The sequence below is a fragment of the Crocodylus siamensis genome, chromosome 1, assembly GCF_052110815.1.
Source record: "Crocodylus siamensis isolate JL-2025a chromosome 1, ASM5211081v1, whole genome shotgun sequence".
Taxonomy (NCBI): Eukaryota; Metazoa; Chordata; order Crocodylia; family Crocodylidae; genus Crocodylus; species Crocodylus siamensis.
Window position 1 is genome coordinate 104,046,252 of NC_143395.1, and position 19,439 is coordinate 104,065,690.

General features: G+C 44.3%; 1 protein-coding gene across 1 annotated transcript; it reads right to left on the reverse strand.

Annotated features, from left to right (window-relative positions):
* Positions 1 to 274: 274 nt before the first annotated feature.
* On the reverse strand, positions 275 to 17,211 carry LOC149873141 (pantetheinase-like). The gene is made up of 7 exons (XM_090039304.1): positions 16,735 to 17,211; positions 16,521 to 16,651; positions 13,728 to 13,920; positions 12,994 to 13,285; positions 7,677 to 8,050; positions 1,068 to 1,238; positions 275 to 783 (listed from the first exon to the last, which is right to left on the reverse strand). Exons 1-7 carry the CDS (start codon positions 16,945 to 16,947, stop codon positions 652 to 654), a joined length of 1,506 nt encoding a protein of 501 aa, XP_089895430.1. The 5' UTR covers positions 16,948 to 17,211; the 3' UTR covers positions 275 to 651.
* Positions 17,212 to 19,439: the final 2,228 nt, after the last annotated feature.

The following is a 19,439-nucleotide window of genomic DNA, read 5'->3' on the forward strand; positions in this document are numbered from 1 at the left end:
TTACATATGTCCCTACCTATGATGACTGGTTTAGATAATATATGCTGATTTATCAAAATTTCTATGCCCATGGCCTTACACTCCTGACAAGTAGACAGGACAAAAATCTCAAGCATCCTGCCAGATGTGCTTTAAAGAACTGCACTTGTATACTAGTTGATTAGCTTAACTGACTGCATAAGTCTAGCATTTATGTCCTTGCATCTTATACAGAAATAAACCACTAAGTTTTTTTCCCTACTAGTTGCAGAATTATCTAAAATTATAAAATGTATGCTAGAAGCAAGGATATTTTGGTGTGATATATTTTATTGGACCAATTGCATGGTTGGAATAAAGTTAGACAAGCTTTGAATGCAAGGTATTCTTCATCAGGCATTCAAAAGCTTGTCTAACTTCTTGGATGTTAGGAAAAACAAATTCCAGATATCAGTGAGCCAAAGGCATAGGCATTTAAAACTGATAAAAGATCAACAGTAGCAATGACTGGGATAGCCGATTTGATAGTACATTATAGCAAAGAAATATAATGTTTATATTTATCAAACAAAACACAATTAGAAGTTTTCATGATAGGAAACAAGCAATATAGCAATGGTTAAAGCATTAAGAGAGAAACTTATTCTGACAAGACTGTAGTGGTAGATAGCCTCAACTATAGCCATATAGGGAAGCTTGCTGTGGTTGTGGGGGATCCTTTTCATACCACCTCCCAAAAAGTGTCACTGTGATGACTGGTTCAGATATGCCATGCCGACTAACCAAACGCCCATCACTTAACACCTAATTAAAGAAGAAGTTAAGAGAACACAGTTAATATTATCAGCAGATACAAGAGATACAATGCATTTAGGATTTAAAACCTAAGCATTTAGAGGACACCATTTAATACTAGGTGTTTTAGGACTATGACACACAAACCTAATCTCTTCCTAAAAGTGCATCGTATACATCTGAGTTCCTACCATGAGCAAGTTTTCCTCAGCTTTGCTTTGACTTGGTTGCAATGACTTGTTCTGCTCCACTACCAGGCCCAAGAAAAGGCAGACAGAAGCAAATTTTCATACCTGAAATTTTCCTGGTGCTAGTTGAACCCCACTGAGCAAGACCTCCGGAAAGACATATCTCGTGCCAAATGTGCCACTAAGCAAAAACGCCTCAAACCTTGTCTGAGCAGTAGCCACTGGCTGCCCACAAGTTTTCAAGTCCGAGTTCTTACATTTCAACAGCGTGCATATCTATGGGGAAGGGAAGAGATATTAGGAGACATTTAATGTAAAAAGAGATCTGTGCTTTTACTAGCAAAACAAGACTTTATTCTCGTCAAGACAAAACAACTTCATAGGAGTGAGAGGGGCCTTCTGAGTCACCAAGTTCAGTCCCATGCTATCATAAATCACCTCACAAAGTATTAAGCAGCATCCTAAAACTGGTTACCTTGTTTGTGCCCACTATCTCAACTGGCAAGCCATTCCAGAACATCATTGCTCTAACATTTAGGAGCCTCCTGGTAATTTCCAGCCTAAATAGTTCTCTCTGTTCCTCTGCCCTTTCCTCAACTCAGTACACAGAGACAGCAACTCCTTTCAGCCAGCTAGCAAGGAGGAACTGGCTATGGTTTTTTTGTCTCTCCAGATTCAGCTGCCTACCCATCATGGACTTCCGCACCTGTTTTCTCCCCCATTTGTCCCATTTCATCCTCACATGATTCAATTCCTCCACCCCTTTTTATTTTCTCTCTCAAGACAACTTCTACAACTCTTCCCCCTCCACACTGTAGCAGAGTTTTTTATGTGGAAAATTAAGATGGGTTCATTGACAAAGGACTCAAGCAAGTAAGTAAAGAAGACTCTCCTGTCTCCGTAGATTTTTGGTATCCTTTAAGGGTTCTGAAAGCCAGGTTCTGAGCAACCTATGAGGCATCTGAGTGGATTTAGGTACCCAAGTTCAATTCCATTCCACCCTGTTTAAATCCTGAAAAATTCATTAATGCATGTATTTCTGTAAACTACCTTCATCTAATCCTTCAGATTGAGTCACAAAAAGCAGAGAGGAGGAAAAGGATCCACTCACCTAGAGGAGGAAGAGGATCCATTCATCTGCTTTAGCTATTTTTCAGGGACTTGAGTAGGGTGGAACACAATTGCACCTAGGCACCCAAGTCCTCTTAGCCTGTAGGTACCCAAGTGTCCAATAGAAGATAATATGGCCCTTAATGACAAAATCATTTGGTGTATTTCTGGAGAGCTATGGGAAATTCTGAGCCAGTAACATCTACACAATAAAGACACTGCCACAACTGACCTGCTTGTGTGACAGCCGCAGCAAAGAGTTTGGAATGAGTATGGAAAATGAGCTATCCTTTCATCCATAGACATACAATCTTCAGGTCAAGGTCAGTGCACATTGGAAGGCAATGGGAGGAAACATGAACTATGATGTCCTGTTTTGTGGAATAATACATAACTTTGGTTCAAAGTCTTGTTCACTGGGTGACTTTCACATGAATAAAAATAAATGTATCATGTGAACTAAACAGGACTTGAATTCTATTAGAGATTTATAAATGTATTACGAGGAACACAAAGTTAAATGATAATCTGCACTCACTGGTATGGGAAATGACTATTGGCAGGTAGAAGAAAGTAAATTGAAGAAGAAAGTAAATAAAAGACTATTTGCACATTCAGTGACCTTGATAAAAATACAAAGCATGTTCCCTGCTACATGACATGTGTGGTGATTGAGTTGCAGGTGCCTCTTCCAATGTGCTGTTCCAGTGTGTATTCTCCTCCATGAGTCCTCTGAGCTGGCAAGCCTCTTTATAAGTTTCACAGATTGTAGCATCCACTGTTCCCAAGTTCTCAAATGATGTTGGACCTGTGACCTCATGCAGAAGCAGTCTCAGGTAAAAGCATTCAAAATTGTTTGCACGTGGCCAAGTGCATCACTGGCTTTGATGTCTAGCTGGTCTGGCATATTTTGTCCTGATTTGCAGTAGGTCCACATCTTGGTGCCAACATTCCATGTGTAGTACCTGGGTACCTGATTGTCCCACGGAAGAATGGGGAAAAGAACCCCGAACAATAAGTGGCAACCCCCTGGGGTAGGGAGCACACAGTAAAAAGGGAAAAGATATAAAAATAACGCAAAGAGATTACTTACCAGCAACAACAGGACCCGCGACACAGCTGGAGGGAAAAAGGAAATCTGCGCAGGTCATAAGCTGTGCCTTTATCCAGCTGAAACCGGTAGGTGACATCACTGGTAATCACTGGCCAGTGGGAATAAAGCAAAACACCGGGGAAGCCGGCAGAAAGAGCGGAGCAGAGAGGGGGAAGTCTCTGACATCAGATGCTGCCCAGAATACACTGAGGAGAGGAGGAGAGTTGGAGAAGACTCTCAAGCCAGGGGCCGTAAGGGATACTCCAGGGGAGAGAGAGTCGGCAGGGGTTCTCTGTGCCAGTGGTGAGAAGGCAGAGGAGCCAGAGGAGGCTCTCTGCACTGGCAAAGGCAGGAGTGTCGGAGGAACGGGTCCAACAAAGGTTGGAGTGTCAGGGGGACACGAGAACCAGAGGAGGCTCTCCCTCCTGGCAGGAACAGCCATGAGCAGCAAAAAAGGCTGCGGAGCAGAACAGCAGGAGGCTGGGCACCAGCACACAGTATAGGAGGCAGCCAGCCACTTGAGAAGGTACAGCAGGATGTCAGAAGCAGAACGCCTCCAACAGTATCTGAGGAGAGCAGCACCACATGCCGCGCTCGGCAGGATGAGGGGAGAAATGGCTCGGGACAAGGGGCTGTGGTCACCCCTGGCCAGATGATGGGTCAGCCCCCAATGGGATCCTAGGGGTGACCCGTTATGCTAGCAGGAGGGCTGGGGAGGAAACCAGATGGGTCCTTCCCAACTTATAGTTTGTTTTATTTCCTTTCATTTTCCCTCTTTTGGAGGGGTTGAGAAGTAGGGCAAGATGATGCTGTCAAGACAACTCTGCACCATCTTTCTTTTCCTTTTTTGTTTGATTGTTGGTTAAATTTAGAGTCCTGGGTCCGAGACTGCTTTAGGGCAGGTGGAGGCCCTTCTGAAACCAAACAGCTAAGTGATTGAGTTATCCAAGGAGGAAGTGTTAAAGGTGTAATAGGGCTATGGAGATCGTCGAGCTCAAAAAACGCAACATCATCGGGGGTATGGCCCAGAAGATATGACGACCTGCCAGAGGTTGGTGTAAGGTTGGGTTGTAGGGGAGGTGGAGCCCCACAGACTACCACTGGGTGGTCTCCCCACTGCAACTGAACCCACTGGTATAACATTCAAAGTCGTGGCAGGAGAGATTGGAGGAAGCCACTCAGGGGATAGACGGTAGCCCACGGGCCTACAGGAGACCTCAGGACGGCCTCTACTGGCCGCCCAGACCAAGGCTGCATGAGACCAGATGTTTGAGGCCCGGTGGGTACACCGATGATACAACAGTGTCTGAGCAAATTCATCATCTCTGCAGAGATTGAAGAAAGCAGTGAGAGTTGTGTCTTGTGGAACTCGGGTGTAATCATGTGCCTTTTCCTCAGTGAAGTACACTCTTTGGCCGTTCTCAAGGTGCACTCTGAGATGAAGCACTGTGGGATGTCACTCATGAATTGGGAAGTTCAGAATCCTTCAGATAGCTTCATTGGTGCTGATGCATCTCCCCAATTCATATTGCCAAACCTCGTCATGCACAGTCTCATCCCTTATGAGGCCAAACAGCTATGTCAGATCCTTTGTTGACATACTTGCGGACATATTTGATCGATTTCACAGAGTGGCACTACTCAGCATTGATGTGTGCATTGAAGAGTCATGACAGGAGTGGACAGTAAGGAAAAATCCATCTGTTGTCAACTTGAACCTCAGAACTATGAACTTTGATTGTTGTTGTGAATCCACCATCTTCTGGTTTTCTCCGATGATACAGCGGGTACCCATCTTGTCCGGTCTGTGTCTCTGTCAGAAGATCGCATGAGAACCTATTTGTGCATTTATTATCTTTCCTGCATGGTGAGTTTGGATTGATGCTTCCACAGGGACCATGCACCATCTGTGTTCTGACAATGCTGAACAAAAGCGGATCAATTTCTGGATCTGGAAGTTCATCACTGATGATGTCATCCACTCTGTGGACATGAAGTTCACCCTGAAGCCACAGCAGAATGGGGGTATGTGGCAGGCAAAATCTTTCCCTTGTTGATGAGATTCATTGATGCCTTCACTTTTTGGTGGAATACTCTTGCCAGCAAATCATGCCAATCCTGTGGTTTTTGGCCTAGCATCAGTACATTAGCCACTTCTGCCCAAGCTGGGTTGGAGGTGAAGGTAATGAAGAGATCAGGGTGGCCATAGTTTCACATGTATGTCATGGTATCCTGAGCATGCTCAAGCATGTAGCAAGGCCCACCTGTGAAACTGAAAGGCAAGATGACCAATTGGCCAACATTGGCAGCATCTCCATCATTGTTCATGGCATCCCCGAAGTGAATATAGTTTTCAACTCTGAGTTTCTTTTGGTTCATTTGAATGAATCTTAACCTTTCTGCTTCATTTTTGGCATACATGTCCACAGCAAATTGGTGGAAGAGATCTTTGCATCACAACATACGATTGAAACTTCTAGCTCACAGCATCATCCTGTAGCCATAAAAGTCCATGGCAGAAGTCTTCTTTTGAGTTGGCAGCCCCGTTGCTGCGTTTGTCGCAGTTCAAAATGGTAGCCATCATCACCCTGCCAGGAAATTGGAGGATACTGAAGTGCATCATATGATTGGTATGTCTCAGCAATTCTCTGGAGGAAGTTGTTCCTGAGTTGCAACACAATGTCTCAATCGCCATGTTGTTCACCAGGCAGAATGACAGCCACTTCTGATGTTGTGGGTGCATTGAAGTGCCGCTCATGCTCACCAGCTGGAGTTTTGTCTGCTTGAATGACAGCATTGTACTCTGGAGTCATCTTCTCCATGGCACTTTTGAAACTGTAAACATAGTTGTTATAAAACTGTGGAGCATGTCTTGCAACTGCAGCACCACCTGCAGGTTGGTTTGAATGACATTGTTATAATGCTGTTCAGCCTGCTTTGTATTGTTACCCATGAAGTAGATCTGCAGGAATTTGGGCTCTTCATTTGGGAGTGGAATCAGACTGCCAATCAGATGATAAACCTGGCCCTGCACTTTAAATGTGGGCATGTAATGAGATTCTCTGATGTCTTTTGTGGTGCCAAAAGATGTCATTTGGAAGCATGAGTTGTATTTTCTAATATTGCTTTGGAAATTACATGCATCTGGAGTGTTGCCGGTCAACAATGTGTAAAGGAGCTCAGGATGATCATTCATTTGGGGCAATTGAACCTTGCCATTGTTGCAGCATATCCCTGGAGCTTCTCCTTTCCATCTCATGGCAAGCCACTGGCTGCAAGAAGTCACCATTGAGCCAATTGCAACTAATGGATCAGAAGCATAATCTAAGACTGGATTATAGAAGAATGCAGAATTTTCTTTTTCCCTCCAGGACCAGTTCCTGGCTGCAGCTATTGCTGCTCTGTTTGTTTCTTGTCTTGTAACCTGCTGTGCAAGAGTCTCAGTTGCTGTGGATGCAGCCATTACTGCTCTGTTTCTTTGTTGTCTTGCAATTTGCTGCTCTTGAGTCTCAGCTGCTCTGGCTGGAGCTTTTGCAAGTCAATTTTTGGCAAGTTTTGCTTCTTGTAGATTGCCTTACAGGGAATGCCTCTCACAACCCCCTAATCAGTCCCTGAGAAGACACAGTATGTTTTTCTCTCTGCACCTTTCTTAAGCCCTCACTCCTCCTGCAGGTGCTCTTAGGTCCTGTTAACCAGTCCCAACCACAGCCCTTAGAGGAATACTCCTAAATGCGGAGATTTCTCCAGGTGTACCAGTTGACCTTGGCCAGGATCTTTGAACTTTGCTAAAGAATGGTTTGCACATGCAAATTTATTCTGCTTCCTGGGGCTGACCTGCCACAGGGGGTTATGCAGTACAGAGAGAAAAAAAATCGGTGAAATTTTTTTGAGCCAAATAAAAAAATAGCACCCACGTGCATGCTCCCAGGATCCCCTTAGTATGCATGCAAAGTTTCAGGTCTCTAGGTATCATGGTCTTGGAGCTATGGGACTAACACAGACACACAGGCCCTTTTATTAATATATAGAAGAGTTAATTGATAATGATGCTCTAGTTGATGCTCCAGTTGCTTGCTGTGGATTTTATTTGAAAGAACAGTGTTTTTCCAGTCAGCTGCATAGGAGTACACCAGCACTCCAGGCCATCAGACAAGGATCTGAGTGGCTCATTCCTACCTCAGCAAATACTTATGAACTGAGAAGATGATTTCTAGATGATAAATTCAGGTTCTACGGAATTTTTGTCCAGAAAAGACCAAACCCTTCTCTCAAACAAACTCTGCATTTGTACTCAAGGCTGTTTCAAAATTAATTTTTTTGTCATGAGGGGGAAGTCAATTCATCAGAAATTTCAGCAGCAACTCACCACTCCCAAACAGAGTTGGGGAGGAAAATGTAAGACAACACCAATGTCCATTTTGCCTCCTACCAAGCTACTAAAAACAACTTTCACTAAGGATGCTTCCTAAAACTAATAAGATGTTCCACAGTCCCCAAGAAAGAAGTATTACCTGCAAATAGTATTTTCCTTCAATCACATGAAGCCCATCAAAAGCACCTAGCACGTATACCTCATCTTCTCGTTTCTCTGCCATTCGGTAGCTCAAATGGCAGCAGAGGTCTTTTTGGCAAACTGTGCAATTTCCTTCAGGTGTGGTGAGCTCAGTGAAAGTGAAGGGATCAGAGAAAATGACTCCTGCAAAGTCAGGTTCATCACAGGAGAATTGTTTGATGCTTGTGGCATATGAGCTCCAATTGACAGTAGCAGGGGGGGTGGCAGAGAGATGAGGACGTGAATCCAATTCTGCAACTAGGAGGTGGCCATCGTCTGTTTCCATATTGTAATGAAATGCTTTGGGTCCATCTGGTGCATAAATACCACTTCCTAGTAATTATAAACAGAATTTGTAGAGCCATATTTTGTACTGTCCTATCCATTCCCCTGACTCCCCCCTATATTCTTCTAGTACCTTTATATACAATACTATAATAAAAACTTTGCTCTATGAACTTGACTTTTTTTTTTTTTACTTTTCCTAGTAGGTGTATAGGATGCATAGTGTCTCTGCAGAGAGAGTGGACTGGATTTCCTGTTGGGGTTGAGATCTGCTCAACACAGCAGAACAGTGTGGGTTATTATCGAGAAATCAGATTTGGTTCCCTTATTCTTCTGGCCCTTACACAGTTGAGGTTTGCTTTAAATTAAGATGAAAATGGGCCCCAAAGGACCAGTCACCAGTTCTGAACAGCTAGTGGGCCATACCTGTGGAAGTATAGGAATAGGTAGGAGTGAGACTAGATTGGTTTTACATCAGTTCAAAAATCTTTGAGGGGAAGGAAATTAGTGATTGACTAGATACAGGCAATTCAGAAAGAGGTACTAGTCCTGCAAACATATGAGTAGAGGGAGTTACATGGCATATTTATATAATTTTGTGGAGCCCTCTACTCAGGTGAGTTAGCATGCCTAACATGGTAGAGACTATGGCTAGGTACAAACTTTACACATAAACTGGTATAAGAGATTAGAAACTGGTTGAACCCTGTAACACAACAGAAGTTCAATGTGCATAGACCAACTTAAAAATGGCAGAACCTAGTCTAAAATAGACCTGGATGAATGTAGTATCAGATTTAATTGGTTTAGGTTAGTTTGGTCTATCAAACTTCCTTACCAAATCCCCTTCCAACTCAAGTTAGGTTGCAGACCCCAGCACCTCAGGTGTCTTTGTGGCTCTCCCTTTAACTCCCACTTGCAGGGTGGGCAGGCTAGTCTTTGCCTTCATTCATCTACTCCGGGCAAGTGTGGGGCCGACCCCACCCCACCCCACCCCACCCCCAGGTTGTCACAGAGCCACAGAGCTGAGGCAGCAAGGCCTCTCTTCCATAGCCCTGTGTCCTGCTTGCACCTATCAGCCAAGCCATGCAGCTGGGTATGTATGTGTGTGGGGAGGGGAGGCTTATCACCTTCAGCATAAGTGGCAGAATGCTGGGGCTAATGGGACTTAGCCCCCCAAAACATGAGGAAGTGGTGGCAGTGGAGAGGGCCACAGAGCAGCCCAGGCACAGGCTCTGGGCAGCTGCAGCAGGTGGGGAGGCATGGTTGATTGGTGCCACCTCAGTTGGGGGGGGCCTCTGCCCCCCCCAGCAGCAAGTCAGGTCCCCCCACAGCTGATCATGCTGGCCAGAAAGCACAAGCACTCCCAGAAGTGGCAGTGGCACTTCACCTGGTGCCTCCACTCCCCAGCCAGTGCTCATAGCAGGGGCACTGGCACTCCCACCTGCCCCCCGTCCCATCACCTAAGTGGGGAGTGCTATGTATCAGGGGATGCACCAGCATTCTCAGGAGGTGCATGTGCACCCCTGTGCAGGCCCTATGCATCACCACTGTGGGGAGGGGTTTCATAGAATGAAAAATGGAGCATGCCTGGGGACTGGCACACAGGAAAGCTCCCACGTGGAAGCTTACTAAGTTACTAAGATAACTGTTTTTGAAAATGCTAATGGAACAGTGTTCCCACAGCATCTCAGGAAACTGAGGGTGTCAGTTGGGGATCTCAGCTGCCTGTACACCAATGCCAGGAGCATGGGGAACAAGCAGGAGGTGCTAGCCCTCCTGCTCTCTAATGGGCAATATGTCCTGGTAGGGATCATGGAGACCTGGTGGGACTTCTTGCATGATTTGAGCATAGCCATAGAGGGCTACACCCTGCACAGAAGGGACCAAGAAGCGAGAAAAGGCAGAGGGGTAGCTCTGCATGTAAGTGAGCAGTACACCTCTCTGGTGGCTGACACTGGCTCCAAAGATAAGCAGATTGAAACCCTCTGTGTCAAGCTTTGCGGTGAGGAGGGGGACAAGGTGAGAAAGACCTAACTGTGGGCATTTACTACAGGCCACTAAACCAAGGGGAGGAGCTTGATCTGGAGTTCTCTTAAGAACTGACAGAGGCCATGCATGCAAGGGACTTGGTTGTCATGGGTGACTTCAATTACCCAGACATCGATTGGGAGGAACACTTGGCCAGGTCAGATCAGTCATGTAGCTTCTTAACTGTAATAGAGGAGGTTTTTCTGACCCAGGAAGTGCGAGGGCCAACCAGAGGTACTAGATGTGGTCTTGGCCAAAGGAAATGATCTTGTGTGTGGTCTGAACATTAAGGATAGCTTGGGCAACAGCTACCATGAGCTCATCAGGTTCACTGTCTGCTGCAAGGCTGACAAATCAATTAGCAGGATTGAAGTCCTGGACTTCAAAAAGGCTGACTTTAACAGGCTTAGGGCATTAGTAGGGGAGGTGATGCAGGACCAGGGATGGAAGGCAAATGGGGTGCATGAAGAGTGGTCATTCTTCAAGGACACTATAGTCGAAGCACAAAGGAAAACTGTTCCTATGAAGAGGAAAGGTAGCAGAAGGGCTGGCAAGCCCCCCTTGGCTCAACAAGGACATCATGGTCCTCTTGAAAAAGAAAAAAGAGGTGTACATACAGTAGAAGCTAGGGACAGTCTTCAAGGAGGACTATACAACAGTGGTCCATACTTGTAGGGAAATGATTAGGAAAGCCAAGATGACAACTGAGTTTAAGTTAGCCAAGGGAGTCAAGGACAATAAGAAGCCCTTCCTTAGGTATGTAGGGAGCAGAAGGAAAACAAATGGAAGTGTGGGGCACCTATTTAACACCTAGGGACAGTTAGTACTGGACACTCAGGAAAAAACTGAACTCCTGAATGCCCACTTTGCTTCAGCATTTCACCAGACCAAGGGGAAAGACAAGCAAGATAAGGATCACAGGGGCCATGGTGGGAATGATAGCTTTCCCACTGTGGATGCTGAGCTGGTGGAAAATCAACTAGAAAAGCTAGACATTTATAAGTCAGCAGGATCAGATGGACTTCACCCGAGAGTGTTGATGGAGCTGGCTGAGGTCATTGCAGAACCCTGGCAAAACTGTTTCAGCAATCAGGGCACACAAGGGAGATCCCTGAGAACTGGAAGAGGGCCAACATTGTGCCCATCTTCATGAAGGGGAAGAGGGAAAACCCAGGCAACTATAGGCCAGTCAGCCTAACCTCCATCCCAGGGAAAATCCTGGAAAAACTCATTAAAGAATCTATATACAATATGCTCATTGAGGGTAAGATTCTGAACAACAGCCAGCATGGCTTCATTTCAGGTAGGAATTGTCTTACCAATCTCATCTCCTTCTATGAACAGGTCTCTCGTCACCTGGACATGGGAGAGAAGGTTAACATTATATACCTAGACTTCCAGAAATCTAGTATCCCATGATGTCCTTGTGAAAAAATTCACAAAGGTTAGGCTGCAGATACAGGAAGACCTGGACAGGCTGGAGAGTTGGGTGGACCGGAACCAGCTGAAGTTCAACATTCAGAAGTGTAAGGTGATCCATCTGGGGGCAAACAATCCCCAACATACTTACAGGCTCAGTGGCGACAATTTGACTTGCACCATGGCTAGTGTAGGAGGACTGGATCCAATGATCTACAAGGTCCCTTCCGGTCCCTAACAATCTATGAATCTATGAATCTGTGAAATGGGGTGCACACAGACACACAGCCACAGCCTGGAGAGGCCAGGCTGCTTGTGGAGCACTGCCCAGCACAGCAAGTAAGCCTGTTGTGGAGAAGGGATGTGGAGGGGGTAGACTGAGGCCCCCATGGGGGAGTGGCTCCTGCTGCTATGCACACCCCGGGAGGCATGGCGGATGCATGCCCTGATCTGCACAGGCAGGGTGGGCTGCCACTGTGGGCTAGGGCCAGGGCTGTGCCAGGCTCTTCCTGGTGGGGGGGGGGCCATGCTGTGCTGGGGGTGGGTTGCGACAGCGATGTTGTGAGGGAGGCTATGGGTGATGGGGATGGCTGCAGCCATGAATGCACTCTTAGCTGAATTGAACTTATGCAATTGTATGACCTCCTCTCTATTGAGAAAAGAGTCTGATGCAACTTGTTTTTCTGCAAGAGTCTGATGATAGAAATTCCTATTATGGATAAAAGGGTTTGTTATGGTGTATTCCACCCATATCTGAAGTAAATGGCTCCTGGTACGAAGAAGAAGAGAAAAACAATGATAACGTGAAGACAAGTTGTTGAAGAAAAGCAGAAAAATTGGCCTAATTGGAAGCTACTTGACTAAAGGACTATAAATATTATCCCCCTTTTCCCTTCCTCTCTCTCCTCCTTCCATCCTCCTCCCCTTAACAATGCCTGAGAACTGAAGACATTTCCTGTCCTTTCAAAGAACCAGAGCCCACTCAGAGATGCTTGGCCACGTCTCGAGTTGTGTGTTATTAGGACTGGTCATATGCAATTACTTGCTTGCTAAGATTATATCTATATGCATGGTTGGAGTTAATACTTTATAGTGCTCAATAAAACTGATTTATTAAATAGCTAACTGGGTCATCATTGGGAGGAAATAACTGGTTCCTTGTTTGCAGGAAATAGATAACCGAGTCCTCATTTGGAAGAGATAAATAGGTTCTCATTTGGAGAAAACTGAAGCATACTTTAAGGTGATATTGATCCTGCTGTTTGCTCTCTCACCATTTGGGAGGAGAACCAGATATCCTCTCATTCTTAGGGCAACACCAGAGACACAGCAAAGGGAACAAAGGAAGCAATGAAGCGGAAAATCAGAATTATCTCTGTGTGTTTGCTCTGCAGTAACTCTGCAAGCTAGGGATGAGGCTACGTAAGGGGTAGGAGACAGTGAACTACAACTCTGACTCCAGAAGAAATATATAACTCTGCACATAATAATCTACACAAATACAGTCCCAGGCCCAAGGAGGTATCTCACCATGCACTAACCTGTCATCTCCATGCTGGTGTTATGTGTATTTGCTGCAAGGAGGTTGACCTGCATACCCATCGCCCAGGCGGAGTGGAATTCAATAGCAGTTAAATGTGGTAGAACGTTCATCCAGGCAGTTGGGAATAGCACAGTATCCACTTTTAACTTGCTCACTAGGATCACAGCTGGGTCATTGAAAAGGATGTCGAAGCATGTGAATATGCCAAATTTTCCAAACGGGGTGTCAAATGTGACCACCTCTGGCTCTTTGGGGTAATCAAACTGCTTTTCCATCATAAAGAGGTTATACTATTTAAAAATTGAAAAGGAAGTCATTAAAGGCTGCTAGTACCATTACCTGAAAATATCCTATAACCTGGTAAAAATATTTTTAGTAGTGTTGCAGGGGTGTTGTAGCCAGATATATGAGAAGCAAGGCTTTTTGTGGATGATATCTTCTATTGGCCAAACTGCAGAAGAAGAGTGCCTTGCACTCAAAAGCTTGTCTAAATCTCCCCAGACTATGCAGTTGGTCCAAGAAAATATATCACCCACAAAAAACCTTGCACCATGAGGAAGTAATATTTAAAAAAATTAACAGAAAAGTAAGCATGAGAAAGAAAGTCCTTAGGCATGTGCATACCCAGCTATCAGACATTTATATGGTTCAGGTACACCAGAATTAGAGTGAGAGATTAAGAAGTTGAAAAAAAAAATGTCAGTGACTGACTTGGGCAAGGCTATTTCTTACCTTATGGTATCGTGCCACCAGCTTCCCTTCTGAATCAAAGACAACATCAGTATTGTACTGATAGTGACCATCTCTGGGGCACTGGGGAACACTGGAATTGCAGGCCTTCTTGTCCCCAATATTGGCAACCACATAGATGGAGTTGTTCCTTGCCATGCAGCTGAGCCTTTCCTGCACTGGGGCAGGACCAAATCTAGTCCATTTTTGGAGAAAAGGAAAAATGGGAAATAAAGAAAATAATTCAGAATCAAAACAATACTTCAGAATGTAAAAGGGATGAGGTAGTTCTACAAGTTCACATTTCCATGAAAACTTTGAATTAAGCATAGCTTGTGTTAAGAAAAATCCCAAGAGAAACTGTTTATTTTCTTATCCTATGACTAGAGCAGGGCAGGCAGACTCCTCAAGCCTGTGTCCAGGCCCCTGGAGTGCAGTTCATGATATGTCTCCCCTCATATATCCAATGCAGAATTTCAGCCTTAAATTTTGAATGACTTGGAACAGTCTAATTCTTCCCATGTGCTCGTAGAGACCGTAGAAATATGGCCCAAAATTGAACTGGATTTGTTACAATCAGTCAAGGTCTGTACCTAGGTAGGCTATTGGCATACCAGGCTTCCTTAGCAAAAAGCAGACAAGATATTGGGTTAGCTAGCATTCACATCTAGACACCAATGACTTCCCAGCCCAAATAACCAAATACCCCTTTAGAACTAGGATCACTGGCATCAGTTATCAGCTCAGATCCAGAACAGTGCTTAAGTTCAAGAGCACTAATGACTTTCTATTTTGCCACTGTACCTCTAGTACTACAGAATAAATATTTAAGACAAATAAATGGGTCTTGATTCTCCACTCCCTGATGTCTTTTCTACCTATGGGAAGGAATCTAGGAGGAAAGCATGCTCTCTTCAGTGATCGCTGTGGCCTATGGTACAAAAGTAACACAAAAAAATCCTAATGTTTTAATTCAATTTGTTGCAGCCTTCTGACATTCTTTACATCTCTCCCACCAAGGCCTTATGATGACTACCTGGGAGTATCTAATGAGTACACACTGATAAATAATACTAACAATCAGAGCTAAGCAGGAAAGGATTTTCCCATTTTGTGGAGAACTAAGATTTCAATACCTGTGTTCCAATTAGGATGCACACAGTGCTTCTTGAAGTGAAAAACAACAGACCATAATTACCAAAAGCCCACTGATGGGAGCCAAACTTAGCTTCAATGTTTCAGGTTTTGCATCAGGCAAGATGTGGTCAAACTTTGGTCACACACAGCCCCAGGACTGCTTTAACCCCTAAGTAACAGGACACTGGTCTGTCTCTCATTTTGACCAAAAATTGCAGCCTCACCAAAAATTGTATATACTCACTACCCTCCCTCCTGAAAAAAAAGATTTAATATCAACAATTTCTGATGAAAAATATTTTGGCACAAAATGCCTGATCATCTCCTCTATTCAAAGTACTACACAAGGAGAATGGAATATAAAGGTGGCAAATCCTGACAGCCAAACTTCTTCAAGCACTTATGGTGATATTGCCTCAAGACTTTTCAACAAGCTGTGCACAGTAATCAAACTAAGGAATCCATCTTGCTAAATACCTGGTGTGATGGGAAGCCCATGCAAAGCTCCTGAGTACCCCAGAAGCGCGAGCTGACCCTGAATGGGACAGGCAGAGAGGGGAGAGAAAAGCTTACCAGGAGAGCAGGGAAAGATGGAGCTGAGGCAAAGTGCAGCACCGCCATACTGGTTTATAAGCACCATCTCAACCAAACTAGGTAGCACCTTACTGAAGATGTCAGCCAGAGGTACTGCTATGGGAAGTTTATAAGGCACTGGGAGTGTCATAGAGAGGGGATGAGGCTGCCACCAGGCCAGTGGAGGCCAGGGAGTGGAAGATGTCTTGGTGCGCCGAGGCAGTGAGGTGCTCAGGCAATAGGAACCCTGCTAGCTAGGGACAGGAAGGCCCCACTAGGCAGAGGCAGAACGGGCTGCTCCAGCCCAGCTCAGGGGCAATCCCCTGAAGGAGGGGAGAAAAATAATATAAATCCAAAGGGGCGATTCTGAGCCCATTTGTAGATAGCTCCTCTGTAGAAGAGGCTTTCTTCTTTATTTTCTTTATTCATAATTTGAATAAGTTCATTGGGCTAGTGTATCCCTGGTCCCTATAGTCAGAGCCAGCTTTGGGCATAGTGCCTAGAGATAGAGAAGCGGGGAATAAATGAATGGCCAAGAGAGGGCCTTGTAAACTCCTTCAAATGCCAGCAGCAATCCAGAAAGTGCCAGAAGAACGGTCATAAGTTGACCACTGCTGAGTGGAACCAAAAAGGCTGAAGCTCCAGTACAATATCATAAAGCCTCAATGCCAATGGTTGGTGCATGGCTGGGGTATAGGGGAGGCAGAGCCCCAACATCAATCACATCAAAACCATGAGTACCCCTAGCAGGAACATACCCATCTATACCACTGAACCCCTCCTTAGAGATTTTAATTATATCAAGACATTGCAGGTGAGTTGGGGAAGAGGTCCTGTGACAGGTACACATGGGATCAGTCATTGAGTGAGCACTGACATGACACCTGATTTATAAAGCATTCATTTCCATCTGAATTTCCTGTTCAGTTGATCAGGAAATTTTACCCATTAGGATATTTAAGCGCTGTGTACAAAACTATTGAATTGAAAAGACCTGCCTGATCTTTTGCATTTTTCATTAATCCAGTTCTTTGGGAACCATTACCCATGATTTTATATCTACTTACCATGCTGCATAAGCCATACCTTTCAGGGGCTGTGCATGGAATCCAGTTCACCTGTGGATCTGGGATATCTTCCAGAAAGGGGTAAATGGTTTCTCTTTTGAAATGCCAGCCATAAACAGCATCTTCAGGAGTTACAATGATATGTGCCCCCTAACAGGAAGAGACTAATATAAAAAACAGCTGTCAACAAAATCAGGATGACTTATAATTACAGCATAATCACTGGACAATACCTGCTGTGCTGCTGCTTTGATGGCTGTTTCCAAAACATCCATATTTCTGTTCATCAATGCCAAAGCCTCTTCAGGAGAAACAGGAATGTCAGTGTGCTCTGGCAATATAACAACATGCTCATACACTGCTGCAACATAGCTGTCAGAGGCACAGAACTTTAAGACAAAGAGAAGAGAAGCAATAATGGAAACATAAGGATAGAGACAGACCATGACTGAAGCTTTGCAGTTCAAACTGAATGCAAGTACACAAGGCAAACTTTGGAAAGTCCCTTAGCTTTTAAATCAAGTCAATCTTCTGTGGAATGCCAAATTATTCAAAATTGCCACACCTAGCAAACTGTATATTAGCAATTTCAAATAAACTGCAAAGATCAAACTGTGTCCTGTTCACAAACAGTCTATAGTGCCAAAGCTGAAAATGAAGAGCTGCAGATAGTGCATGTCCAAGTCACTGTGGCGCAGAGTAAATTGATCTGGAAATGGAGTTTGTTCAGGAAGTGTGGCATCTCTAAGGGAAACGTGGGAGTTGGGCTGGCTCACACTGCCTTATGTTGCAAAACAGGACAAAGGTTTGCCTCACCTGATTCCTCTTCAGAGCAGCATTAATCTGTACATAGTTTTGTACATACCACCATTGTATATAACAGTGTTTGCACCATGTGACTTATCTTTAAAGATACTCCATAGTTGAAGGAGGGGAAGGCACAGTGTGCTGGAGATGTAATGCAAAATGACTCTCAGAGAGTGCAAGTAAACACACCACAATCCCTGTGTAGCAGTGGAAGGTTTTGTGCCAGCTTTCTAATAATTAATTGATGTCACAGTTAAAGTTGAGCATGTGCAGTTACAGTTACCGGCAGAAGCCTGGTACTTGGAACCTGGAACTTCCTGATCTTCTGACCCACTGATCTTGTTAGACAGCATGGGCATGTGCAGACAAGCCAGAGTGTTTGGTGGGAAATATATGATTGGTTTCTAGGTAAAGGTGAGCATCTGGCTTGTGTGACAAGTGAATGGGTCTAGTAGGAGTGAGACTGATTGGTAAATGCATGATTAATGGTGATTAACAGCTCTTTACCCAGACTTGATTGGTTGGAGAAAGTGGTGTGATTTGGATGAATAAAACCTGCAGTTTGGTGCTCCTGAGGTGTTTGAATGGTTTGGGCTGTTGAGTGGTGTGCATAGAAGTGAGAGGCTGTGCTCTCTGAAGCTATCTGAGAGAGAGAGAGCTGTGCCTGGCTGTGTTTGGTTCTGTGAGACTGTGGTATAAGTGGTCTTGCAACTCCCCATGGAGGGTGAGAAGCAGCTTTGCTTAAGGTCCCATTTCTGGTTATCTTCCTGCCCCACAACCTGTTTGGTTCTTCTGAACTTCTTGGACTGATTAACCAATTTTGACCTTTGCATTGCTACTGTTTTGACATTGCTGTTATTCTGACCAGTTCTTCGAGTTGATTGCCATTCATTAGTTGTTGATATCTGATAAAGTATTACTGTATCATTGGTGTGTGGATTTCTCATTGTTTACCCACCTTGTTATTATCATCTTTTCCCTTTTATTTTAATTCCCCTGTTGTTCTTCATACATTTCTTCATATTTTCTACCCCTAATCTTGTTTCTTTGTGTTTCTAATACATCATTGAAAGTTAGGTCAGGCTCCCACCTGGCAGTGTCTAAGAGATGCCAGCACTGCTGGTCAGCCTAATTTATCTTAACCCTCCTGTCCACATGGGCCACAGACGTAATTTATCTTAGCAGGATTCAAGTTTTAGGATTTGGCCTGCTACACCTGTGCATCAAAGGGAATAGAGAATATCATGGAACAGGTTCATATAGCAATTTGAGCTGCACATGAAAGTCACAACCTAGATAAATTAGAGCAAGAGTAAAAGCTTGCTCTACCCTTAACAAGTTTCAGGCAAAGAAGCACTGAGTGAATATACATAATGCCTTTCATGCAGCAGGGAAAAGAGAAAGGAAGAACTGCATCCAAATATAAGGAAATTTTTAAGGGTCAGCATGCTCCTAGAAAAAATATCAATTATGAAAGGTATACATTCAGGATAAGAGCCCAGGAGGGAGGAGAAACAGTAGAGTTTGCCACAGACTTGAATCTAAAAGTCAGTGCCAATGAAGGTGAAACACTCAGAGACTCAAAGATAACAGACCAGATTATCCTGGGATGCAGCTGCTGCAGCCAGCATAGCCTGGTTCATAATTTTAAACATGGGAAGCAGAAGCGGTTTTTTGTTTTTTTTTTACCGGAACAGCCTTTAATCACCATCAAACAACTGATCAGACTGTTGTAGCAGAGAATAAAGCAGGGATAGATTAATTTCATTTTTTGGGTACATATTGGGTGCACATTTTGCTTTCTTACCAGTCATAACATGATTCAATCATACTAACACCATACAGGCTAAGATATCAATTACATATATAACCACATTTCAGTTAATTAATTTCCACTGGCGGTGTCTACATGAGACGCTGACTGCTCCATAGCCCAATATTACTGAGCAGTAGTGCTGCATAACAACAACCATGATGTGACACCACTGCACAGTAGTATTAGGCTACGGTGCAGTAGTATCACAAGGTGTTTGTCAACTTTTTGGTGCAATAATAACTGTACAGTCAGTGTCTTGTGTAGACACAGCCACTATCAACTTGATTTCTGCCATGTTACATTTGATCCTTTAAA